At 53.1% G+C, this 26699-nt stretch overlaps 1 protein-coding gene across 4 annotated transcripts in view; it reads left to right on the forward strand.

The window, feature by feature from the left end:
• The window catches only part of OPHN1 (oligophrenin 1), a 59006-nt gene that overhangs the window by 17251 nt on the left and 15056 nt on the right, over positions 1 to 26699 (forward strand). For all 4 annotated transcript variants that reach the window (XM_074834895.1, XM_074834894.1, XM_074834896.1 and 1 more), the window contains exons 2-16: positions 1744 to 1839; positions 5563 to 5624; positions 7501 to 7572; positions 14655 to 14756; positions 15758 to 15868; positions 16593 to 16697; positions 17667 to 17796; positions 19102 to 19202; positions 20593 to 20684; positions 20807 to 20885; positions 22105 to 22138; positions 23865 to 23927; positions 24300 to 24374; positions 26078 to 26162; positions 26514 to 26572. In XM_074834895.1, the coding sequence (XP_074690996.1) occupies positions 1744 to 1839; positions 5563 to 5624; positions 7501 to 7572; positions 14655 to 14756; positions 15758 to 15868; positions 16593 to 16697; positions 17667 to 17796; positions 19102 to 19202; positions 20593 to 20684; positions 20807 to 20885; positions 22105 to 22138; positions 23865 to 23927; positions 24300 to 24374; positions 26078 to 26162; positions 26514 to 26572 (1266 nt within the window). The remainder of the gene's footprint in view (positions 1 to 1743; positions 1840 to 5562; positions 5625 to 7500; positions 7573 to 14654; positions 14757 to 15757; positions 15869 to 16592; positions 16698 to 17666; positions 17797 to 19101; positions 19203 to 20592; positions 20685 to 20806; positions 20886 to 22104; positions 22139 to 23864; positions 23928 to 24299; positions 24375 to 26077; positions 26163 to 26513; positions 26573 to 26699) is intronic.

Here is a 26699-nt window from a genome sequence, read left to right on the forward strand (position 1 = left end):
GGCTGGGGTCCTGGCTGTCCCCACCTGCCATGGTTGCTTGGGGGCCCCTGAGTGCTCCTGACCCTGGGACAGGGAAGCAGAGCAGTCTGGGGACCTGCCAGGATCCCACGCCAGCCACTTGATTTCTTTTCCCAATGTCCCATTCAGTGCTGTCCAATTTTTCTCTGCCCTTCGTAGCAGTGTTTCAGAAAACCCCATGTTTGCCACCGCAGTGATAAGTTCTTTTGTCACTGAGTCTGCAATGAAAAGAACAAACAAAAATACACCCAGATCACCTTTTTCCTCAGGCTGGAAGTGCAGGGGGTAGCCTATACTGTGCAGACACAATCCTCACTGTGAGGCACACCTCATTCTTGGCCATTATTTCCTCCCAGATTTTAACAACTGATGGCAAAAGCGATTGTGCATGTCTTATTTTTTTTAAACAAATAGAGAAATTTTTAAAAGCTGCCCGTTTACACAGAGTTTCTCTGTTACAGCAATCTTTCCCCTGGTTTGGCAAAGCAGGGCTGTGCAAGCCAGTTGCACGTTAACGTCTGTGCTGTCACATCTTCCACAATTGCAGCTTCCTGAATTTCAGAAAGTGCCATTCCCTGTGCACCCCCACAGCCTGGGCTGTGCCTACAGCTGGAGTCCAAAATTAGGGAAAATAACAATGTGAATCAAGTATAAAATTATTCCTTTGCTTTTGTTTTATTGTCTACGTCCTATTCCCTAAGGTCAGGCAAGTTCAGCCTCCTCCTGTTTGTATCTTGGGTATTTGCTGTTGGAGAAAGACCAGCCCCCCAGACAAGCGTGTAACCTTGTGCGGGAAGATGTGAGGCTCTTGAATCCATCCCATCTCCTTCCTGTGCTCTGCCCGCGGGAGAAGGACTCGGTCCCTCCTGTGCTGGAGCGTTACCTGCGGCCGTCCCAGCTGGCACGAGGGGGGTGGCTGCGGCGTCGGGGCCGGCTGCCCCGTCCTGTCCCGCCTCTGCAACAGCGGAGCCGCTGACCAAGCTGTGAAGCAGCCGCACAGGATGCAAAGACACAAAGGATCCTTTGGGCCAGAAACTTCTCTGCAAAGTCCAAAAATAATTTGGGCTGAGCTGCCAACCGCTATCGGGAAGTGTCTTTGCTTCAAGACTGGAAGTTCCTCCCCAGCCAGCCAGGAGTGGGTCCCAGGGCCATCAGCAGACGCTCTGTGACCCCCGAAAGAGGGGCAGTTATTTAGAGTCCAATCTTTTCCCCCCATGTTTATTTTCTGACTCTACAGATTTTTCTCCCATAGAATGAAAGAATTCCTTTGCACGGTGGCAAGGCTGGCTGACAGCCTCGTGCCCCGAGGAGCTGTGCTGATGCACGTGTGGCACCAGGGATATCTGCCTCTCTGAAACCCTTCCTGGGCGGTGGGGGATGCTGCATGTTTTCTTGCAGGGGAAATGTGTTGGTGTCCCTTCCCGGACGGGGCAGGGCAGGAGGCTGTCGATCAGCTGGCTGTAAAATTCAGTGCATCCATTAGTACTGCAGAAACATTTTCAACAACACTGGAGGGAGAAAAAGAAAACAAGAGAAATGCTCTCTGCAGCCTCTAATGGTTATTCACACTGCAACATTTTCTGAAGTGCTTAAATTCATGATGCCTGTGGATTTTTCTAACCACCTCACTATAATTTTGTTCCATTCAGGTTAAATTTCTAAGATTTGCTGCTTCTGTGTAACAATTGCAGAAGTACACAGCCTTATTGCTCTGTCCTTTTCCAGGTTACTCATCGGCAGTACAGAAATTCTCCCAGACATTGCAGTCCTTTCAGTTTGACTTTATCGGTGACACGCTAACGGATGATGAGATTAATATTGGTAAGTTTTCTTCTTTTTGATTCAAACTTTCAGTAACTGAGAAAGTCTCTCCTCTAGGAATTTGCCTGCACTGGTGGTTTTTAAACAGCATCAGGAGCTGGGTTGCTCAGATGCCTGTCAGCTATTCCAAGGGGTATTTTACAAAGTTGGACTTTTGCAGGTAGAGTTTCACATTCCCAGTTCTGTGGGTAATTTTCAGAGGTTTTCCATGGCTCTAGCCCTGCTCCCTGCTGCCGGGCAGGACAGCAGTGCGGCACTGGCCTCCCAGCAAGTCCCGCTCCCCAGTGCCGCAGGCGGACTGGGAGCACATGTAGCCCTGGGCATCGGCCACATCTATCACTCTGGGCAGGCACTGCTCCTCAAGCTGCCTTTGCTCTGCTGAAAACACCTGACAGAAACAAAGCTGCCCCACGCTGCCCTGGAAAAGGGACCAGGCTGCAAACTGCTGGGAAAAATGTGTCGTTGTACAGAAAATAATCCCCCATCTCTGCCTTTGCGCCAGGGGAGCCTGTGGCACGAGTGTCACACTACTCCCCGCGCATCTGTTTCGGGATTAACAATCATTTTACGTCCCTGCCAGCCGGGTGCAACCCTGCAGGTTACACAGCTGCCGGCTGCACCCAGGGAGCTCAACCGAATGGCCTAAATGCCCTAAACCCAGTGCTTGTCAAATTAATCCTGCTCTGGGCTGTGGAAGGGCTGGTGCAGGGCTGTGGGTGCTGCAGTGGGGATGACAGGAGATCCCCCAACTCCCAAGGGCCTGACCCTGGCCTATGGCACAGAACCCTGGGGGTGCCTGCCTGGGCCGAGGGGAGGGGGCTGCCCGTGGCCGGGGACACAGGGCATTAGCCGGGCTGCTCCTGGGGGCTGAGTCTAGAGAAAAAGAACAACAACAAAAAAAAAAGCTTTTGTCAGGCTGTTGTTGAGGAGCGGCTGCAAGTGTGACATTGCTGATGTCAGGTCTCTTGGCCATCACTGAAAGGGGAAGGAAGTAAAGCCTGTTCTTTGCGCTGTTTTATTTAAAGCAGTTTAAAGCAGATTGCAGCTCTCCCTTCAAAATCTGATTTCCTTCTTGGAAAGCCTCTAGGTGAAACCCACTGGAAATGAGTCAGCCTCCACATCTAATGGCAACAGAGGTGCTGAACTTCCAAACACATCTGAATAAGGGAGGGGAAAACGTTGCCTTATAAATGCCCCTCCTGGGAGCAGAGGGATCTGAGGCGAACGGCTGCCCAACGAAAGGAGCGTCCCTCCTCTCGGCTGGAAGGGACAAAGCTCTGACATCCCATGCCCCCGCGCTGCCTCTCCCCCTGCCTCTGCTCATGGGAGGGAGAAGAGCCCCGTGCCGTGAGGCAGTGCCGTGAGCTGGGGCGGCAGGCCCCCGTGCTCGGCGGGCGAGGAAGGCTGCTGGAAATGGCAGAGGTTGAATGGGGGGGATTGTGGGTGGAGGAGAGAGAAAAGAGATCACAGCAAATGTAAAACACTCCGTGGTGAAACCAGCGCGTTTCCCTACTTCTATTTTTGTTGGGGAATGTTTGTTTTGCTGTTTGAAGAGGAGGTGCCTGGTTCCCCCTGTGAAAAAGCCGGAGCTGTGTTCCTCCTCCTCCACCAAAGCCTGCAGTGCCTGCTGGGGCCGAGCCGCTGTGCAAGGCTCCTGACTCCTGAAGCAGCAGCAGGGCGTCGACATCCCCGTAGCAGCTTCGAGGTCTGCGTGGGAGCACAGGAGCTCATTTGATGTGCAGGATATGGGAATGAAGCAAAACATTCGCAAGCGCTTCCTATTGTACTTCAGGGAACGTGTTTGATCTGTAAATACAACCAGTGGCACAATTCTTCCTTTATACGTCGGCAGACGGCAGGCTGACCCCCCTGCGTGTCAGGTGGTGGCTTCAGAGGCTGTGAGTGTGAGTTGGGACGTGGGCACTGGGCCGCTGTTGTCTGTCGGGAGCAGGGCTCTGCCCCAGGGACGTCCACAGTGACAGACACACCCGCATTACACGGCGGCCGCGTCCCTCCGCCCGTCGCCTGGAAACACGTGCCCGGACTCCTCCTGTAGAGCCCGAAAAAGGAACATCTAGTGAAAATTCTAGGTGTTGGCATTTTTGCTGTAAATTCAGGGCTGGATTCTCTTCCTCCCCGTGATAATTCATTTCCTGGCTCGGTTCCCCCGTGTCTCTGTGCGCTTCAGGTTTCACATTGTCCTGAGTAACCGCAGCGAAAGTCAGTGTGTCGGCCCCGTGGGGTGAACTGCTGGGACGTTGCATGTGCCGGGCTCTGGAAGAGACCTCTGAAGTTCCTGACTGCTGGCGAGGGTTCTGTTCGGCTGGTGCCAGCTGAGGGGCTGTGTCACGAGGCTGTGGTTTCTCCCCTTTGTGTCTGTCTCAGCAGCTGCAGAGCGAGTCTCTAACGCTGGAGGCTCGTGCTTGCTGGCTGCGCAGCAGCGTTTGGGCTGGGTTTAGCAGGACGGCTGCTTCTCCCAGGGTGAGGGGAGAGGGCCCTCAGCTTGCGCTGGAGCACAAACACATCCTCTCGCCTCGGCCGTGGGATGAGCTCTTGCTGTGCGTGCTGGGTTTGTTCCCCCATGTTAGCCCTGCCAGCTAAGGCCTGCTGGAGGTTCTCTGGGCCATTCTCAGGCAGCCTTTAAATCTCTCTGCTCTGCAGTGAGTGCAGGGCCTGAGCTGCAAGAACAAGAACTCCAGCGCTGCTCCGCAGTCGGTCGCTCCCAGGTACACCCAGGCAGTCGGGTTCTTCCCCGCCAGCGTTCAGCACACGTGGGCAGGCAGAGGTTTGCCCAGCCTGGCCTTACAGCCTCCCACAGAACGGAGCCTTCTGCAGTGTTGCTCGTTTCACTGCTCTTCTGGAGAGAGGTTTTCTCCCCTGCTACAAATTCAGTCCCTTCCCATGTTCTCCTGTGGTGGGCAGAGAAAGGGCTCTGTGCCCTCTTAGTGATAGCCCTGGTGCTGTGGGGGGAGTCAACTACTCCTACCTCGTCCCTTTTTTTTCCCCAGGCTAAATAAACCTTGTTGTTTCAATTTGTTAAAGGTTTCGTATTATTTTTATTGTAGTTGGACTCCTAGGAAAGTTCTGCTCAGTGAGATCTTTTTGTTTAATTTTTAACATTTTGGGGAGTGGTGTCAGTTCTGTGACCGTTCCTTCATAGTTACAGGGACTTTGTGCTTCTTGTCGCTGAACATCATCTTTGTCATTCCGGGCTGGTTTCATTTTACAGACTCGTCCTGGCCCTGGAGAGCTCCTGCAGCTCCTCACGGCTCAGGCAGAGGTGCCGGGCCCGTTCTGGCGTTGCCGCAGCCGCCCAGGCACGACCGTCCAGGCAGGACAGGCAGCTCGGTCCTGCCCGCAGAGCCCGTCCTGCTGCCACCCGTGGTGCCGGCAGCTGCCCCTTCCCCGCTGCCTGCGTTACCAGCTTTTCCTAATGAAAGCTAATTAACACGTCTTCCCTTCCCAGGGTGTTATCTCCCTCGTTGCTCCAGGCAGCCCCTCCTCTCCAGTGTGGAAATAAATACCCGTTGTGGTCATGGCCAGCCCTTACTGATGGCCCTGCCTAGCTTGGTTTCTGCCAAAAAGGGGCAGCTCTTCCCTGGTTCTTGGCGAACTTTTAGACAGCGATGCTGGGGGTGCAGCAGATTCGGGTACCCCAGGGTGCGTCCCGTGCGCCAGTGCCACATCCCAGCCCCACCAACCAGCCTCTTCTTTTCCTTACAGCTGAGTCCTTTAAGGAGTTCGCAGAGCTGCTCCAGGAGGTAGAGCTGGAGAGGTCCATGATGGTAAGATGATCTGAACTGTGCTCTGGTAATTACTGCCTCATCTTGATGTTTAAATGCTAAATCACAGCACCACGTACCTCGGTGTTGAAGCTTCCCGTCGGAGGGAAGCTGGGAGCACCAGGAATGTTGTGCTTTGCACCACATCTGGGGGTGCTGGGCCAGGAGGGAAGAGGTTGTCCCCCGCAGTGTCCAAAACCTCTCACAGAGCCCCAGGAGCCCGCCATCGGCAGCAGGTTGGCTCTGCAGAGTGTGTCTGAGCTGGTAACAGGCTGGTTTTGTGGTGAAACGAAGCCTTAAAGGAGCAAGATGTGTTTTTAGCTTCGTTTCTGCTGGGTGCGAGCACACCGGTGCCGCTGTGGCCCTGCCCTGGCCCGCACAGCTTCCGCAGGGCTCTCCCACTGTGTTGTGCCCTCTGCCTCCCCAGCGCTCCTCTGGAGCGAGCGTTGGCTTCCCGTTTCCCTCTTAATTCCAGGAAAAACACGAAGGGTAGGCTCAGCAGAGTGCTTTTAGAGCACGCCAGGAATGTGCTGCTTGGCTCCGCTTCTCTCTGCCTCGTGCGGCAGCGAGAGCTAGTGCCAGGCTGCGGGCTGGGCCAGCACTGCAGTGGTGGCTGGGCCGGTGGGACGCCTCCGGCCGCTCCACAGGTACACAGGCAGGCAAGGAACCCCAAGAAACCAGTAAGGAGCTGGAGGAAAGCAGTAAGGTCGGTCTTTATTAATTACAGCCCAGGTACAATTGGCTCCTTTGGCGGTGGGTGGAAGGGACTGTTTCAGGGAGGCTTTTAGGGATGCTGTCCAACTTTTTTAAATCTTTTTTTTTTTGCCCTCCCATTGTAGGACCAGTCCTTTACAGTAGCTCACTCAGAAGGTTTCACACTCTCACCATGTTCATCAGCTTTAAATTACCTGAAAGGGCTGTGGCAGTGTAGAGTCGTATCCCCTTCTCTTCCCCTCTCCCTTCTCTGGGGCTCAGGAGACAGCCTGTCGCAGTAGAAACGGGGACGGGAAGAGTCGTGTCCCAGTGCCAGGGTTGAGCTGGAGCCAGTGGTGTAAACTGGGGTGAGTTTGCCTGTGGATTCATGGAGAGGGAGTACAGAGCACATCCCAGGAAAGCGTCTTTCAGACATCTGACAGGACTGGCAGAGACACAGGCAGGCTTTCCTTTTCCCTAGCCATTACTGTGCTGTTACTCTGTGACAGATAGCCTGCTGTCACTCTTCTGCCTGGCTCTCGGGAGAGGGAAATCCGTCATTTATTTGAGAGCCATGTTCTCAGAGCCATCAAGCCCAGTGCTGTGTGGTGAGACACACCAGAGCATGCGAAGGCCCCGGCAGGGAGCCAGCCCCAGCCCTGCCTTCAGCTCACCTGAGCCTGGGCCCTTCCTCACACCTTCTCCGAGAAGCAGCCCCTGCCTGTCGGGCCTTGCTGAGCTCTCCAGATGGTTTCTCTTTGGAACAGGGCTCGTTTCAGGCCTGCGACGAGTGTCTGCTGGGGCTGCTCCTGGTTAGGGCTCACCCCACGCCTGGCGTACCTTGAGTGTCCAGTGCTCCCAGGCCGACCAGGACCAGCTCTCCTAGAGCAGGGTGGGTGGCAGGACCTGTCGCTGGTGGCTTGTCCCTCAAGCACAGCCTGTGGCACTGGGCTGGGGGAGCCCACCTCTCATTTACAGGGTGTCCCCAAGGCCTCATGTGCCGTGATTGGGGTTTTCTGTGTATTACAGATGGGGAAATGTGGATACGGATGGGTTAAGTGACTTCACTTGCAAGTCAGAGGCATTAAAATCTAAGAGTTCTTGGCTTCCAGCCCTGTTCAGCCTCTATTTAGGACAAAATGAATCTGTCTCCTGTAATTAAACTGTTTCTTTCTTCGTGCTGTAGGTACAAAACGCCAGTGACTTGCTGATCAAACCTTTGGAGAACTTTCGGAAGGAGCAAATAGGATTCACCAAGGTAAGGCTTGATTGTTTATTTATTTTTAAATTTAACAGATTTGTTTTCTGTGTTTGAATTCAGTTTTTTCTCCTGGTTTTTGGTTTTTTTTAAAAAGTAGACAGTTGTACTCCATTTCAACTTCATGCTTTCAGAAACTTACTCATCTAATGCTGGCTCTCAGCTGCTGGCACGAGAGAGTCCATGCTGTGACTTTTAGTCTGATTTTTCAATCATAAGAGGCTCCAAAACCTTTTCCTGAATTCTTTGGGCTCTCTTCTGGCCAAGTTCCAGTGCTGTCTCCATCCTAAGCAAGGAGTGCTTGTTTCGACCGGTGATCAAGAGATACTCCTTGCTTCTTCCTCTCTTCTCCCATTTGTTCATTCAGGGCTGTTGAGAATAAAACACTTTCTTTGGATAAAGTGTTGGAGCGGGAGGGAGAGCAGCAGAGGCTGGCAGTCAGAACTTCATTATAGTCATAGGGCTTTTGTTGTGAAATATTTAAATAAAGCATCTAATGAGTCTTTCAGATGGACCAAAATTTAAAGAAACAAAACTATAAAAAGCAAATCCTGCACATGTTGAGCAGAAAAGGTTATTTTTCCCTTGTCTGCTATCAAGAAATCCAGGTTCCACTTTACTCGGCAGCAGCTTGAAATGGGGCTGGCGCTGCCCCAGCTCAGAAATGGAGATGTTTTGGAGAACACTTGGGGCTTGGATTCAGCCCAGCCCATCTGGAGTCTTTGACGTTTAATAAATACAGGATTTGAGAAGCGATACTTGATCACCATCCTGCCCTTCAGAATCCAGCCGTACGGCGGTGCGTGGCGGCCGCCTCCCCGAGACGCCGGCTGCCCGCGCTCTGCCGCCCGGCGCAGGGGAGAGCTCCCGGGCTGGGCCACGGGCTGCTGGGCTGCCAGCACAGGGAGGTGCCCGGGCCGAGAGAAAACCCCCTCCCAGTGGATCTGTCTGCATTAACCATGGGGCCAGCCCGTGCGTAGAGAAGAGTCACGGGGGCAAGGTCAAGCTTCTTTTTCCCTCTGTGTTTATGGAACACTTCAAATCAAGAGGGCAACGGCCTGAAAATGTGAAGATGACATTATTAAAACGTCCTTCAGGCTGCTTTCTTCTCGGGTGGCCCTTAAGGTGTGCGAGGATTACTTTGCCTGCAGCCCGGAGCGCGCTCAGCTCCCAGAGCCGTGCCACGTCCCGCCTGTGCATCCCCTCCCGAACTGGCTGCTGCCGTCACAGCACGGTCGTGTCTCGGCACGCCCGGTGCCGTAGCCCTGGCAGCGGGGAGCTCTGGGCGCTGGCACAGATTCACCCGGCAGCTTCCAGCCCTCCTGCTGCCAGCGCAGGGTGCTGCGGGTGGAGGCGTGGGGTGGCAACCGCTGCAGGACGCTGCTCAGGAGCAGTTAAAAGGGATAAAAGGACTCTTGCAGGTGGCTTGGAGGTCTTTGTGGTTGGGCTGCGGGTTTCGTTTCTTAGGAACACGAGCTGCAGAGGTGTTGGGGGCAGCTGGATGGGCAGAGGGCTCTGCTCCCACGCAGGAGCTCACGCCCCAGCACCTTTGCGGGAGCGCCCACGCCGCCGGGGATGTGCGGGGACATGATGCTTCCTCCCACAACGCCCTACAGTTTCATGGTGAGCCCCAGCCCTCCCCAGAGCCTTGCCTCACCTCCGAGGCTCTCCTGACAGGAGCCCGGGTCCCACTGGGCTGTGTCCTCGGGGCCTTGCCTCGGGCACGAAGTCTTCCCGGGCTTGGCCAGGCTCCTGGTGTCGCTGGCCTCCCTCAGCAGAGGCGTGAAATACAAATGAGGCTCCTCACAATGGGGCTCTGTCAGTGAGGGCTCCCTCTCCGCTTCTGCCCTGCCTCTGCTGACTGGCATCGCCCAACTAGGCCCTTCCTGATTTACACCAGGGGGAGAGAGGCCGGGCCCAGGCTGTGGAGCAGACTCGAGACATGACACAGAGAATTTGTGCCCTCTGCTTCGTTTCCCTTGTTTTGGCAGAGTTGCCTTCTGTGAGCTGTTTTCTGTTCTCTGCGCGAGATGCTGAAGCCAGATAGGAAAAGCCTTTGAATCGGGGCTTTGTGGTGGCTCTGGCTGGAGAGCAGCCAGCCAGGCCGGCCGAGACATCTGAGCCTGCACTAACCCCTTCTCCCGGGGCTCAGTGGGATCTCCTCAGTTGGGTGGTTGCTCCCGCGCAGGGGAGCCCCCGGGGTGTCACTCGCAGCCGCCCCCTCCAGCCCCCTTCCCCTGCTTGCCGCAGCCCGTGGGGTTGTGGCTCTTCCCAGGACCCATCATGAATGTTTGTATGTGTAGACATCAAGAATAAAAGCGGAGGATCCGGGATCCCCTGAGCTGACCCATTTTTCAGCCCTGGCACTTCACTCTGCCCTAAAGCTAAAAGGGCTGGTAAGGGGTGAGGGCAGGGGGTGCAGCACCGATTTGGTGAGTGTGTAAAGGGCCCAGCATAGTCGAGACTGCTGCGAGCTCTGCTCGGGGGTTTTCGTTAAAATCCTTGCAGCAGTCATTAAGTTTAGGAGGATTTGAATAGAAGAAGTTTCATTCCGATTCCACTTTTTTTTAAAAAAAAAAAGAAAACAAAAAGCAAAACAAAGAAGTCAGAGGGGAAAAGCTTGTTTGGACTCATTGTAAGCTGCGGGAGGAATGTTTACTACACTCTGGGATGCTGAATAAATGCTGTGTTTTTCCAAAAGTTCTTACATAGCAGAGAACATGTATTCCTGAAAGCATTTAGTTAATTCTGTTATTAATATTTCATTAATAATAATTTTAAAAGAAAGGGAGGACAGTAACTGCCGCTTGCTTTCATCTCTGTGGGAGCAAGATGTGAGAGAACTTTCTGGGTGAGGGGAAAAAATAGGTTAAATTGAGTGTGGTTTTACAGAAATGCTCTTTCTACACCCCTCAACAGCATTTTACTTCATGGAAATTATCTTTTCTTGTATTAACTGCTGATGCATTGTAAAAATTAGTTAAACTCAGGCATGAAGTACTTTTTTCCATATGAACATATTTCTCCTTTTCCCATTTCTCCTCGCACCGTTTGCCAGAGAAGGCTGCAAGCCGCAGCAGAACCGGCCACCCGTCTCGTGCCTCCAGCTCCTCTCCAGCAGCCGCTTGTGACTTCCCCAGACTGATTTAGGGTTTGATCTGTTCAGTGCTGCTTCTGTATGGAGTGGTGGTGAACATGTCACCGTTTGTGCTCGTTACTGGCCATCTGTGAGCGCGGTACCTCTGCTGGGATGGCCGCAGAGTTATCGTTGCCGTCGTCAAAACGGGGCACCCCAGGGCGGGAAACGCAGCAGAAGTGGATTCGTTTGATAGTTACAGGCTTTCAAGTCGCGGTGTTTCCCGGGCTCGGCTCGGAGCCACGTCGCAGCTTTGCTCTGAGGAGGCAGCGGGGCTGGGGCCGTGCGGGCAGGGGGAAGCGCCCGGGGCCGGCTGCGCGCCCGTGTCCCACCCTGCACGTCCTGCTGGGTGCTGATCCTCCGCCCGAGCCCCCGATGGCGCCTTCGGAGGTGGAGGCTCCTGTTTCTCTCCGGTTTGTTTTGCTGTTCTTTAAGAAGAAGAGAAGCAGCTGGGCTCCGCGCTTGCAGCTTGCTCTGCCTCTTCTCCCACTGGCATTTCAGAGGCTCCTAATTAGCAGCTAATGGTTAAGGGGGAGTTTTGGTAAGTCCATTCACCCTTTTCCCCCCCAGTCCTCGGCTGCTCCGTCTCTGGCTCAGGCTGGAAGGGGACGGCTGCCGCGGGGCTCCGCAGAGCTTGCCGCGGGTGCCGGATCCGCCTGTGCATCCCCGAGGGCTCCTGCTCGTTTCTGGTTCGAGCAGCGTCTGCTGAAGCCCCAGAGCGAAGCTGTGGGAGAGCACCCTCTTTCCCCGCAGCCGGGTGGAACTGCCTCGCTTCCTCCTGCCCAGCAAATAAGTGAAAGTTGGGTGGCTTCTTGGGCTTGGCCAGTCTCAGTGGGAAGGTAATGCTGCCCTTCGCTGAATATTCATGAGGAATTAATTTGTACTCATGTTTCCAGATTGTGCTTCAGTCTGGGTGGTTTTTTTGTGTTGTTTTTCATCTTGGCTTGCTCTGTTCAGCAGCCAACAAGCTGTTAGAAGCCTTGGCTTGACAATCAGGAGGGATTTGTAGTTCATCCTTCTGCTTTTCAGTTATATATTCATTAGCCAGAGTGGGAAGTGATTGGCAAGGCCCCTTCTAGTGGCCAGAAGTGCTGTTGTGCGCTGCGCTGCTTTCCACACAGCAGGAGTGAGCCGTGCTCCACACACCCGTATCCATCTTGGCCGTCATTCCCGATCCCCTCGGTTCCAGGGAGAGCCCAGGGCTCCGCACCCCTCCGTGGGCGCTGCCAGAGGGGGGCACTCCCTGAAGGAGCTGCTCTCTGGCCCCCAAGCTCCTGCTGCAGGAAAAGCTCTTCTACCGCTTTTCGTTTCTTCCCACCGATCTCTCCACCACAGAGATGACCCTCTGCCGCGGGACGGGCCGTGGCTTCCCACGGGGCACTGCCCGGGTGAGCTGGGGGCAGAGCTCTGCATCAGTCCCGGCTCGTGGTCAGCCCTGCAGCCGTGGTCCTGTGGCCATCTGCACGGGCACTGTGGCCACCCACAGGTTGTGCTTCCCCAATGGACTCATGGTCCTGTGGCCATCTGTACGGGCACCCTGGCCACCCACAGCTTGTGGTCCCCGCCATGGGCTCATGGTCCTGTGGCCATCTACATGGGCAACGTGGCCACCCACAGCTCGTGGTCTTGTCATGGGTTTGTGGTCCTGTGGCCATCTACATGGGCAACATGACCACCTACAGCTCGTGGTTCCCCAATGGACTCATGGTCCTGTGGCCATCTGCATGGGCACCGTGGCCACCCACAGTGGGCTTGGTTTCTCCTCATATTGGAGGTGGAAACGAGCCTCAGCTCCTGGCTGCATTAGATGAGGCACCTAATGGTGCAAACAGACAATCTGGAAGTGTGACCTTACGGCCACGGTCACTGCTGCTTCGCAAACACTTTTGTTTCTCTGGGTTTGGGTTTACTTCTCGGGGCGTTAGTCACGAGGGTGGTGTTTTGTTTTGACAGTCCTTCCTGGCAGTGGCTCCGCAGCTGCAGTGCTGCTTAAATTAGGTTTCACCCTTGGAGGACTCTCTCTCCTCTGGATCTGATAGGGATCTCTTTTTATTCCAAGGCATGAATTTGCTAACGCAGAGTTGCAGTATCCCTGACGTTGCAGAGGATGAGACCAGAAGATACACTTCCCTTCAGGGCTCTGGTAATTACAGGTTCTCTGGAGGTCCAGTGTAATTACAGCTGTAAAAAGGTTTGCTGGTCTAAGCCTGCCCTTCTCCAGACAGTTCAGTGTGAGCAGGGATAGTCAGGTCGGTGCCTCTGTGTTTTTCCGTAGTAATTGTGCTTTCACAGTAGCAGCGTGCCAGGATTAGAGAAACAGGACGCTCTTGGGGGCAGAGAAATCCTTCTCGTAGGAAGGCAGCAGGGCAGCAGCACAACAAGCAAGGGGCCGAGAGGAAAGCAGATGTTTGGGCAGGGGGTGACCGTGCTGAGCCAGAGGATGGGTGTGGGAGCCCCCAGGCATCCTGCTGTGGAAGACACCCCGTTAGACAGGCTGAATAGTCCATGCAGGTGGAATGGGGGGGCAAAACTCAGTGGCAGGAGAACCGACTAAAGACAGAGAAAGGGCTGTATGTAGGAAACGCAGCTTCAAACTTTGTGCTCACTACTGAATTCATGAGGAAAATAACTGACATCCCCAAGTCTGGCAGAGTCCATCTGCTCTGTTCTGTCGTGTGTGTTTGCTTATTCATGAATTTCTGAATGGGAGCAAGAGAACAGGATTTCAGGGCTTTTAGGAGATAATTGCTGAAAGATACCATTAATTCCACAGGGGGCTGGGATTTCCGAATGCTGCTTTCTACTTTCTTGAGCTGTCAAAAGGGAGGCGGAGGGTTTGGGCCTCCTATACGTACCCTGTAGTATGTGTACGCTAGTCATCGCTTTGTGGGCCTGGCGCTGAGGCTGCTGCCAGGCTGGAATTTCCTTACTTCAGCAATTTAACTGCCTCTCAGCAGTCACTGATGGCCCAGTTACCATCTGATGTGGGTGTTTCTCAACCTGGCTTCCCCTCACGGTTGTTTCTTGATGGCCACCGCAGTCAGTGTGAGCGAACAGCCTGGTTATCAGCTCTGCTCCTCCCTGCCTTCTCTCTGGGTTTCCTTCTTAAGTGTCTAGTTTTGCTCTCGTTCAGGACATTTGCCCTTTCAGGTTTGCCAGTGCAAACCCCTCTGTTACAGTAGTTCCTTCACAAAGTCTTTTTTCCTCAACAAATCAGCCCGCACTTGGCGTTTGCAGGCCTGTGGTGGGCACGTTCGAGAGGCACAGTGGTCAGTAGGAACCAGAGCATCCGCAGGGACTCCGCGAGGTGATGCCTGTGCGGGGGGTGTTGTAAAACAGCTCCCCTGGGCAAAACTTGGGTACGTTCTGGCTGCAGGGTTTGTGATCTCTCGTTCCTCTGTGGCTAATAGAGACGATGACTTCCCTCCCACGTGTTGCCCTTCCAGTCTTCTGCTTTCGTTCTGATGCTTTTCAAAAACACATGATAAAAACTTCAGAACAGAAAATTGCCAGACTCCTAACAAATCTTTTCTTATCCCAGACGCGTCTTTGATGTTAAAATGTTTGCGCAGTCGTTTCTGAACTGTGTGATCAGCACATTAGCGAATGGTGAACAGGTTTTTGATGTATTAGCATGTCTGAAGTCTACCTGGCCCTGAAGAGATTGAGAGGGGGAGCAGTACCTCGTCACTGGGGCTCTAGCCACACTGTTAACACGACAGAATATTTCAAGTGCCACGGGCATTGCCAGGGTTGGTCTTGAGGCGTAACTAAATCCTGTGTAGGCAGTGGGCTGTGAAAGCAGAGAAAGTGGCCTCCTGCTCTGGTGGGTCGGCCAGAATATTTCCATGGGAACACTGAATTGCAGAAGAGGTCTTGGCGTTGCTGCATGTTCTTACCTGGAAAATGCCAATAACTGGTTCTGCTTCATCTCTTGCATCTACAGGAAAGAAAGAAAAAGTTTGAGAAGGATGGTGAGAAGTTTTATTCTATGCTGGATCGCCATTTGCATTTGTCTTCCAAAAAGAAGGAATCCCAATTACAGGAGGTGTGTATCAGGTTTTCTTCAGAGCTGGGTCCAGAAGCAGCACCACCAGCTGCTCTAGATCTTAAAAAAGGGAGGGAAATCATCCCTTTCAGTAACCAGTTGAAATTGATAAGCAATTAAATCTACCCAAAGCCTAGATTCTGTGGATGAGACCAGGGAAATGGAGATTTCAGTTCTCCTTAGTGTGTTGAACGGTCGTGGTGGCTGCGTGCATTGTCACCGCTCGTTCTCACCCTCACAGTACACAGCAGTGACCAGTTTTACTGGCACGGCAGGGCCTTGGCCACCCTGTCACCTGGCTTGGGGAACTGATCTGGCTGAAAAATGACTGGTTATGATTATTTTTGCCAGCTGAGTTTCCTGCCTAGCTCCTGGAGTTTGCAGGGGCGGTGGGCAGAGGAGGGGGTGCCCCTTCCAGCTCATGCTGCTGCCAAACACATTGCAGCAAGAAGGGAAAGCCCCGGCTGCTCCAGCCCACACCAGAGTAGCTGGATCAAATCAAATCTGTCAAACCGGTTGTCAGATCAACCTACAAGCATCTTTGCAATGCAGAATCTGTGTAAGCTGTGGTAACACGGCACGCCGCCTTGTCCCGCCCGGTGCTGCAGCTCTGCAGTTGCTGGTTTTGGGGCGCAGCTGGAGTCAGGCGAGAGGCTCGTGGCAGTGGCCTTGTCCCCACCCATGCAGGGCTGCGGGTGGGGAAGGAGCTTGTGCTAAAATAACAAAACGTGCCTCGGGAAAGGCTTGTCCTTGTGGAGGGGGGTGAGGTTCTGGATCCATAAATGAAAGGGAGGCAGGAAAGGGCAGAGCTGAGAAGAACGGCCCATGTTCTGCTCTTCTGGCTCTGTGTAAGGTGTTCAAAACCCGGACAGGACACCTTCAGCCGGCACTGTCTGCAGGGAGGACAGAACTGTTTGTGGGCTGACAGACAAGGGCTAGTCGAATATTGTCAAGCTAGATGTGATGTATTTTCTTTTTTCACCTCTCCCTCTTTCTCCCAGGCTGACCTTCAGGTTGACAAAGAGAGACACAATTTCTTTGAGTCCTCCCTCGAGTATGTGTACCAGATCCAGGAAGTACAAGAGAGCAAGAAATTCAGTATTGTTGAACCGGTAGGAGCTTCCTTTTCTTTCAGGCCTTGTTTGATGCTCAGATATGCTGACCTGCTGGCAGTCGCAGGAAGGGATGAGTTGCCAGGTTGGATCCAGCCCTGGGGAGTCCTGTGATGGAGCAGGAGTTAACCTTGCACGCTTGGATTGCTGCGGCTTAACAGCCTTAGTGGTGTTTTCTGGAGCACCGTGAAGCCACAGACTTGTTTCTCACGTCTGTAAGTCGATCCTGAGGAACAGGCTGGACACTGTAGGTAGCTGGAGGTCTGGTTATGAATTACCTTGGGCACCTTGTGTTTGGTAAGCATTAGCTGTCTTCAGAGGGAGGGAGCTGTTATCTGGCACAGGCTGTTATCTGGTCCCAGCTCGGGGCTACCTATGGGGACCCTGCCCTGGCTGGGTGGCTCTGCCCTGGCGCCGGACACAGGCGAGCGTGGGATCGTGCTGGTCTCGTGGACAAGCAAGCTGCAGATCTGCTCGTGTTCTCCCAGCAGGGTCTTTCATTTCGGGTGTGTTTTACTGAGACAGATGTGTGGGTGGTAGACCTGGGCTTTGGGGACATTGTGGTGGATAAGTCATGCGAAGACTTGCATCACTCCAAAATTGTAAGAAAGAAAAAAGAAATAAATTGTATATGTAGTTTCTGAAACCCTGCTTCCTGTCTATCTTTCCTCTGATTAAAAATATAGAAGAGAAGTTTAATCTGTGTCCTTTCCCTCCTTTGCAGGTGCTGGCTTTTCTCCACAGCCTCTTTACTTACAACAACCTGACAGTTGAGCTCACGCAGGATTTCCTCCCTTACAAACAGCAGCTTCAGCTCAGCCTGCAGAATGTGAGTCCCTGCCCAGCTGAAGTATTTTTTGCATGTGACTTCTATTCTCATTTGTATTTAAACGCCTCTGGTGGCAATGATTTTCCATGCAAAACAGACTGTCCATGTTTGCATTGTGGGAGGTGCAAATAACGTTATTTCCTTCTCAGTTCACATGTATTTTCTCCTCCTGCACAAGAGAGTCAGCAGGTGCTATTACAGTGTTTGTCTAGAAGGGGCTGCTGCAATTGTATCCTTTAACCTTGTGCATAAACCAGCCTGAGAATTTCTTCCTATTTCATGAGGCTGAAATTGTGCATGTCTTCTGAAAAGGCCTCCAATCTTGATCTTAATGGTATCGGCTTACTACATGCTCCTCCACTGGCAAAGTGCACTCGTGAGGTAAAATACCTGTGGCTGTTTCTTTTGCCCTCTCTTCCATGGCTGGCCCTCATTGCCGTGGAACAGCAGCCACAGATCTGTGCCAAGCTGGGATTGCTGCTGGCTCGTTAATTGGTCTAAGTGGTGTTCTGTAAAAATGCCTTGATTTTGTACCCCGTGTTGACGTGGCTCTTTACAAATGATTTCATGCCAAGCAGTGTAGCATGATCTGAGGGATCAACGCCTTAGTTATGTAGGAGAACACGCCTGTAACCTAAACAATGGTGCAAAGGGGAGTTCAGGCGCTTCCTTCTGCTCCTCCTAGCCTTAAAATGGGCTAAGTCTCTTTTACCAAAAGACTGGGTGTCCTCCCAGGCCTGGCTCCTCAAACACCCACACGGTGTGTTAAACCTTGTCTCTTCAGTCATCTCTGAGAGTCCAGTTGTTCCTGCAGCTGGAGTTCTCTTGTGAGTTTGTGGAGTGGCTTCTGCCTTCCATGCATTGCAACCGATCCATTTCTGCTGGAGCACCTAAAATTTGACCAGGAGTACCTGAAGCTCGCTCTTCGCTCACGTTCAGATGTGCTTCTTTTTCATTTTCTCTTAACAGACGAGGAATCATTTCTCCAGCACGCGGGAGGAGCTGGAAGACCTGAAGAAGAGGATGAAGGAAGCCCCCCTAACCTGCAAGCTCCCCGGGCAGCCGACCATTGAGGGCTATCTGTACACTCAGGAGAAATGTAATGGCTTTTATTCGTGCCTGAACGCGGTAAAAAACACGTGGGCCTGGGCTGCCCTGCCCGTGGCCACTGCCTGGGCTGCGCTCAGCCCCCGTGCTGCGCTGCCCGGGGAATCACCAGCAGCCTTAGCTGCCAGCTTCCTCAGGGGTGGCACAGCACTTTCTCTGGCTTACATGAGCCGTGTAAGCAAGGGGGTAATTGCCCTGCGCTCAAATTAGAGGAGACTTATTACTCTGTTGAGGCGCTGGGGAGAGCAGAGCTCTGGCAGATCACACTGTGGCTGCGTTCGATCAGAACGAACCGGGTGTCCTGCCCAGCTCCCCTCGCGCAGCCTCTCTGAGGGCACCTGAGCACAGCTCGGGCAGTAACTGGCGCTGGGAGTTAAGCTGCTGAGAGCAAAACCTGCTGTGATTCTGTGCAGAATCAAATTAAACCAAAGTCAGTCTTTTACAAATACTGTGGCTTTCCATGGCCACACAAGCATGAACATTCAGGGGACAAAAGCCTCTGTGCAGAGCCTCTAAGTCTGCAGACAGCTTACTCTGTGAGCAGTTCAGTTTTGAATTATAGATACAAATGTATTTATACGTATATTTATATATATGCTTATCCTGCTTTTAGAAAAAAACAGGTAGTAGTTTTAGACCACAAGCAAATGTTGCATGTTCCTGCATGCCAATGGCTGTTTGCTGCCTCTATGTTTCCCCTGTAAAGCGAGTACAAAGAGAGTTGTTCCTCCTGACACTGCAACTTAAATAAAATGACAGAAAAAATATCAGTTGAAGTATTTCATATAAAGGGGTTCAGGTAAGACAACAAAGAAAAGCGACAATAAATCTAGTGTGATATAAATAGGAACTTTGGAGTGTTTTAAAGATGCTGTTGTCTTTACTGCCAAGTTTTCATCAACAGGAAGAAATAGCAGTCTGTGTGTGAAAGAGGCATTCCAGACACGTAGGATCCTGCCAGTGTAGCTCTTGGCTGGACTTGGCCAAACCAGCCTGGCTTGAGCCCAGAGTCCCACAAACGCCCTTTCACCAGCCGCCTTTTGGGAGGGCGCTGGAGGCGGCTGCCACGCCGCTCTCCTCTCCTCCTCCTCCTCCTCCTCCTCCGCCTCCTCCTCCTCCTCCTCCTCCTGGCTCTTGCCCATGGAGACGCTGGCGCGGGAGGGGGAGGTATCCCCGCAGGGCTGGCGGTCTCGGTGCCCAGGGGAGCACAGAGACGCAGGGAACACCGGCTGGGCCTCACCAGCTGTGCCCAACGGCAGCACCGTCTCTGACTCCAGCTTCCCGTGTGTTTCTGCAGGGGCGCTGGGCATCTCCTGGGTGAAATACTACTGCCAGTACGAAAAAGAGGCAAAAACTTTACGGATGACGCCCATGGACCAGAAACCAGGAGCTAAGCAAGTGAGTTAGTTTCTTGGAGCAGTGTCTGCAGACATCGACCCAGCCATGGTATCCTGGGCCAATCATTACCTGGCTTGTACCAGCACTAGCATGGCCAGCAGGGACAGGGAAGGGATCTAACCCCTGGGCTCGGCACTGGTGAGGCCGCACCTCGAAGTTTTGGGCCCCTCACTCCAAAAAGGCCATTGAATGACTCGAGTGTGTCCAGAGAAGGGCAACGGAGCTGGTGCAGGGTCTGGAGCACAGGTCTGATGGGGAGCGGCTGAGGGAACTGGGGGGGTTTAGTCTGGAGAAGAGGAGGCTGAGGGGAGACCTCATGGCCCTCTACAACTCCCTGACAGGAGGGTGCAGAGAGGGGGGATGAGTCTCTTGAGCCAAGGAACCAGCACCAGGACGAGGAAATGGCCTCAAGCTGTGCCAGGGCAGGGTCAGACTGGCTCTTAGGAAGGATTTCTTTGCAGAAGGGGTTGTTGGGCGTTGGAATGGGCTGCCCAGGGCAGGGGGGGAGTCCCCATCCCTGGAGGGGTTGAAGAGTTGGGTTGACCCAGCACTGAGGGATCTGGTGGAGTTGGGAACGGTCAGTGTGAGGTTCATGGTTGGACTGGAGGATCTTCAAGGGCTTTTCCAACCGAGATGATTCTGGGATTCTGTGATCAGCTCTCACCTTCGGTTCACCTGTGTCATCTCTCTCTGTAAGCAAACAGATGTCCATGTGCCCCGTCCGTGGCCAGAGAGGCTGGCCCTGCCCTCGGAAGCAGCGGCCTGGCAGCACCGTGCCCTGGACGTGCCGGCAGCGGGCTGGGTCCTGCGGCTGTGGTGGGGCTCCTGGCCACAGAGCAAAGGGCTGGGCTTCGTGTCCCACCTCATCTTCACCTCTGAGGAGAAGCTTCTCCTCCCTCTCCCCCCCAGTGACCCAAAGTCCTGTGGGGTTTGGCAGCGGAGGTGCAGGTTCATGTAACGCAAGCGTTATTGGAGTGGTGCTGACCTGCAGGTTCGGTCTAGTGTGCAATTTCTGCCTTTCTAGATGAGCTAATTTTATATTTATCCATGCAAATGGGTGGTGAAGCTGCAGCCAGTTTGCATGTAGGCCTCTGGCAGTGGCTGCGAGTACTTGAATTCCTCAAGTTACTAGATGAACGCTTCCCAAAGCAGCATTTCTCTGCCTTTGCATGTTCACACGGTCACTGGTGTGTGATTCTGATTTCTGTTCTCAGAACCGGTTACGTGTGAGCGGGAAGGCCCGTCCGTGCTGCTGGTGCCGGTGCCGTCGGTGCGGCAGGGCACCTGCTGGGAGCCTGGTGCTCAGCGGGCAGTGCCGTGCCGGGGGCTGAGGAACCCCAAATCTCCTGTGTTTCTTTGCTCTAACCTTGGCTTTCGTTTTCTCTCCCAGGGCACCTTAGACCTGACACTGAAATCATGCGTAAGGAGAAAGACTGACTCTATAGACAAAAGGTTTTGTTTTGACATTGAAACTAATGAAAGGTGAGATGCTTAGTATGAAATGGCCTCCAAACCCTGTAAACCTGGATGAAATTGCTCCTTGTGTTTATTAAAACCAACTTTTGTTTCATTTTCCTGCCTGTCCCTGGGCAAACTCTGCGCAGGTCTGGGACCATCACGCTGCAGGCACTCTCGGAGGCCAACCGAAGGCTGTGGATGGAGGCCATGGACGGGAAGGAGCCAGTGAGTGTTCCCACAGCTGCTGCCCAGGCGCGAATACACTGCCGAGCAGTGTCCTCTGCCGGCGGATCCTGGGGAGGAGCAGGGATGTGGACACGGGCTGGCAGGCTCCGGCTTAGCCCTGGCACGTCTGAAACGGGGCTCCGGGCGGTTCCGCTCACGGCACAGCTTGCACTGGGGATCTTGGGTGTCCCCCTCGAAAGCTCTGACACGTTCCCGAGCTGTGCTGGGCTGCCTAAGGACTGGCCTTGCTGGGTCGGGAACGCTCCATGTCTCTGTTGCTCACAACCCGCTCTCCGACCTGCCAGAGGTGATTTTTTTTGCCTGTCCCCTCCCTGAGCAGCGTTTGGGAAGTCTGGCCCCTGGGAGCAGCCACCCTGCACCAGTGTCCGCCCGCCTTTCTGGGCCTGCTGGTGTTCCCTTCCCCCAGCCTAAGCAAAGCTCAGGCTCCTGCGCTTTACAGAATTTCCTCTGAATGGGCAGCGTGATGTGCAGTGCGGGAAAACCCGTTTCTGGCAGCTCCCCTTGTCCTCGGAGAGCTGCCTGTCCCTCGGAGGGCTTGGCGACGAGGGTTGGCTGGCTGACCTCAGGGCTGTGCGGCTGCGGAGGGGCGATGGGGACACAGGCCCCCTCCACAGCTCTTTTCTCCTCGTTTAAAGAGGAAAAGCCACAGGATAGTGTGGGGGGTCATCGTGCTCGTGCCAGGCAGCCGGTCGCTCAGGGGAAGTCTGGATCTCGCTGGGTTTGCGTGATGTCGGATTATGTATAAAGGATTCTTGATTTTCTATCAAGAACGGCACCCACTGCTTACTATCAACAAAAAAACCAAAAATGTATTTTTGTATGGGATGAAGGGATATCTTGACACTTGAATTTTTAAAAGCAAGCAAACAACAAAACTGCACCCCCGTGTGCTGAACCACCCAGCTGCTGTTTTTACAGGGCGCCTAAAGGACAAAGTTTCCTGTTCAGTTTTGGGGAGACCTCTTTCCTAAAAACAGGTGCTCCAGTGAAGTGTAGGAAGTCAGCAAAAACTCATTTATTGTGTAAATAATGGTGCCTTGCTTAATTATAAAATGACATTTCTTTGGGAGATTGTCTTCCTGTGTGCGATCGGCTTTGGGTGATTTACAGGGTGCTGCGTTTTCTTCTGCAAATAAATATCGAATCACATTGCATAATGTTTTTGTTTCTCCCTCTCCCATTCACTCCTCTTTTTCAGATCTACCACAGTCCCATCACGAAACAGGAAGAAAGTGAGTCATTTCTGTTGCTGTTCCTGCGGGCTGTCGAGGCTGCCTGGGGGTCGGGCAGTGCGTTCCTTTGCACGTACCCTCCTCCCGGGTCTCTGCTGCACAGCCTGCGTGTTCCCCCCATGGCTGCAGCGTCACTTCTTCCCCTCCCATCACAGTCTCCGATAGTGAGGCCAGATAAGAATGAGTTCCAAACGGTGAAAGTTATCAACTGCAACGTGCAGTTTTTATTTAGCCAGAACTAGCAGGATGTGGAGTTCAATTTGCACCTCTAAAACCCAGAATAACAGAGAGGAAAAAAGATCACTGAGCAATTCTGAGGACATTTCCCTTAGCAAAGGTTATAATAGGAAAAAGAGAGGTGGTACACAGCTCCCTGGAGCTCCCACCTTGCCGCCTTGTCCCATGTCCCCCCTCTCACAGCAGCCCCGGGGCAGGCTGAGCGTGCTGCTGTGGAAAACTGGGGCTCCCGTAGCTGGGGGGAAACCTGCGTTCGGTATCTTACTTTCCTCAGCACTTTAATGAGTTGACTTTAATGAGTGTAGAGGTAGCAAGATGAGAGGCGTAAGCATGAAACCTGTTGTTTGACTGTGTTTGCATTACACGCCTGGAAGGAATGTGACTCAGTGTTTCACAAAAGTAAACACACTCTATTTTTAATAGATTAGAGCTAGAGAGACTTCCAAGTTGTAGCATACTGCTCAGTGCCGAGCGGGTCTGTGCCTAACGGCGTCTTTACTCGTTCCTACGTGAGAGCTGAGATACGTCTGAGCTTTTCATCGCTGCTGCTCAAAGAGAGAATTGTTATAAACAACTTGCAGAAAACGCAGCGATTTCATAGGATCTGCCAACGCGGCCTGTGCTGTCACTGGACTTGGTCCAGATGTGTCCGGTGGCTGTTTTTCCCAGTAAAATGTTTTGTGCTAAAAAGATAAATAAAAAAACAAATCCCCCCCACTCCGGACAAATAACCCAAACCAAAAAAATTCCAAACATCAGCATGGCCATTTAGGAGAAATTCAGTATAAAAGTTTGTACTGAACAGAAAGACATTTCCCATTATAACTTGGACAATCCTTCTATATATCCTACTAAAAATAGCAGAAGTAGTAGTGTGATTACAGAAGCTGAAATATGCATATAGAAAAAACCCCTGGCTTTCTACCTGCTTCGTGGTGCCTGCAAGACAGGCATGGAGATAGCCTGTGGTTAATTGGCTGGAACAAAAACCTGTGTTCTGCGTTACTCAGCGTATCAAGCTGTATTGTTTTTGCTTTTTAATCTAGTCAAGTAGATAAGCAGAAATTACACGATCCTGTGATGTGCAAGAGCTTTAACTGCGGATTTTGCAGTGCTCTGGAAATGATTAATCAGCTCCTTATCAGACACAAATTCACATGTGGCGGAACTCTGATTTATGCTTTTATGATTAAAGACAGAGGGAGATAGGGAGCTATGCTGTAACTCATGGAATGAATTCAAGGAAAAACGGGGAACATATGGACCTAGCGATTGCCTGTCAGGACTTACAGAATGCCTGTGTTTTCATGGCGGGATGCGGATGCTCGTGTGAACCCGGCTGTGCGCTGGGGCACGGCAGCCCGGTGTGCTGAGCAGGGGCTGGGGCTGGGCCCTTCCTGGTAGTTTTCCGTGGGAAAACTGGTCCCTGGCATCACTGGTCCCAAAACTGGTGCCGCGGCAGCTAACACCCTCCCCTTGTCTGACACAGTGGAGCTCAACGAGGTCGGCTTCAAGTTTGTGCGGAAGTGCATCAACGCGGTGGAGACGAAAGGTGAGGTGCCGCCCTCCTCGCGTCGCTCCCCGCGGCTCGAGTCGCACTGCGTTTTCGCAGCGAAGTGCTGTTAGTCCACGGAACGAGACCTTGCCTTTGAACTGGAGAAGGCCTGTCAGAGGAGCAGGAATCCTGCGCCGCCCGGAACGTCGTTATACCAAATTCACTTAGGGTGGAATTTCCACCTTCACGCTGGTTTCGTTCATCGGTTTCTCATCTTTGGCTCTGAGAAAACCCACTGTGCTGGGGGGGGCAGAGGCGGGGGGTTCCCAGGGCAGAGGCATCCCCGGGACCTGGGAGAGGATGGGGCCTTGGGGCTTCCTGCGGCCGGGCTGCACTGTGACTGACGCTCCTTGGCTTTCTCCTGCCCAGGGATTGCTACAGAGGGCGTCTACCGGACCGTGGGCAGCAATATTCAGGTGCAGAAGTTGCTGAATGCCTTTTTTGGTAAGAATTAATTATTCCGTGCAACTAGATTGTCCTGTTTTTGTGTTGTTTAAGAGGGATAGCAAGGATCAGGTTTCACAGTGGGAAATGTCCAGCGTGGTTTTTGGTCCCTGTGGCCCCACCTCCCCCTTCCTTTTGGGGCTTTTTTCTGCAACCCGCCCTGGAGCTTTTCCCTTTAAACTGCATTTATTTATTGGTGGTGCAACCGGTGTTTTAAATTCAGTGAGCAGCATCGAGATAAAGAGAGGCAGTGACCCTGGAGCAGGGGGGACAAGCCTCCCGTCGCGTGCTGAAAATATTCCGGCATTGTGGAGCCACATGCTGGGGACACATTCCTGCCGCAGGCACGGCCAGGAGGGACGAGCCCAAGCCCTCTCCTCCTCCTCCTGCAGTATACATTGCAGTTAGCAGTGCAGGCATTTCTGTTGTCAGCCTGCCTGCGCACCAAATCTTGTGTTTCCTACAAACCTGTAAATTGGTGGGTAGCCTTTCTCCGCAGAAGTGTTAACCTCCCCATGGCAGGGGCTGATGCGGCCCAGCAGTGTTGCTCCAGGCTGGAGCTGGCCGAGGCCGGCGAGCCCCTGGCTGGCCACGAGCCCTGGGACTGAGCCCCAAGGGCCGATGTGCCCCGTGCCCAAAGGCTGAGCCCTTCTCGCCGTCCCTGGGGCTCCAAGCGCGCTGACATCGATGCCTTCATGCCTCGGGCTCGCACCGGCTCTCTGCACAGACATCTGATGTTCATGTAGTATTCCAAAGCTTTTACTGTTGTTTTTTACTATTGTTTACTATTGTTGTTTATTAAAACGGCTGCTCTGTGCTGACGTCTGGCTGTACCCGATTCCCGTGGAGCCATGACTTCAGCCAGCTATCCCATTACGCTTGCCTGATGACTAATTACTTAGCCTTAAGTTTTTATTGCCTCTCGATTCTCACCCGCCCTGGGAGTAGCTCTGGGGTTTTCTCCTCTGAACCCCACCAGTGAGTGGCTTTTCATGTTATTCATGTGCGTTGGTCTGCTTGACCACTTGCCACCTCACGATGGAAAGTCCAACGACACAGAGGTAACTGCTGCAGAAGGGTTTCACCCTGAACTTCAGTAAGGAGGTAGATTTTTTTTTTTGTCTCCAGTCCTATTTTAAAATAAATCATGCGGATTATTTCTGTAGTCCAGCTGCCCCCCACCGTCCAGCCACGTCCCATACCTCATCATGGCACAGAATTGATGTGGATGTTTGGCAAGGGCAGGCAGGAGCAGAGTGTACTGAGCTGCCTCCTCCCCGTGCAGCGAGTGGGATGTTTCCAGAACAGCCTTCAGGGGAGTAGCTGCGAAGGAGGGCTTGGAGCTGGGCGCTCAGATTGCTTCGGGTATCAGAAAGCTTGTCTTGGATCTGCTGAAATGTGTCATTTCTGCCAGTCCTGGCTGTGCTGGGAAAAAACAAACTCTAGAGAACATGCCCTCACTCACTTTTTATCACTGCTCAAGTGTTACCTTCTGCTTCTTCCTTTGTCCCTGGTTAGCGCCGCTCCTCAGCCTTCCCAAAATACTGGTACTGTTCTGCTTTTCCCAGCCATGAGAATCAGCAGCTTTCTTGATGTGCTGCTGTAGCTTCGTTTCTCTCAAGAACACCCCCTCCCTGAGAGCTGCTGCTTACTAAGAGCCTCAAAACGGGCCTTATTTTAAAGCCACTTTGTCCCTCCTCCAGATCCAAAATGTCCAGGGGACGTGGATCTCCAGAGCGGCGACTGGGACATCAAGACGATCACCAGCTCACTGAAGTTTTACCTCAGGTAGGGCTGCAGGTCGCGACTGCCCGGGGGCGTGACAGAGTGGGGCTGGTGCAGGCGAAAAGTGACCTGCCAGATGTGAACATCTGGCTGTGAGAAAGGGCAAACAAGTGGCGAAGGCTTTGGGAAGAGGAATGGATTTTTTTTTTTTTTAATTTTTTTGAGAAATACGCCTGTTGTAGAAACCCCACATCCCATGGGAAGGGCTGTTTAGATAACACTGGCTCAGGGGAGATGCCCCCGGGACCTGGGGGTGCTAGTCAATGAGCAGATTTGCCCGTCGGTCCTTCGAGATCAGTCGCCAGCAGGTCGCACAGCCCTGCCTGAGCTCAGTTTTCTTTCTGGTTATTGCAGGAACCTGTCTGAGCCCGTCATGACCTACAAGCTCCACAAAGAGTTGGTCCTGGCCGCCAGTAAGTCCCGCAGCTGCCCTGCTGACACCCCTCGCCCTGCCCTCCCCAGCCACTGGACACCCAAATCACCTGGCAGAGCTCTGCCAGCCCTACACGGGGTGTCCGGCCGCTCCCCCCGCGCCGCCCT

Source organism: Strix aluco, chromosome 10 (genome assembly GCF_031877795.1).
Source record: "Strix aluco isolate bStrAlu1 chromosome 10, bStrAlu1.hap1, whole genome shotgun sequence".
NCBI lineage: Eukaryota > Metazoa > Chordata > Aves > Strigiformes > Strigidae > Strix > Strix aluco.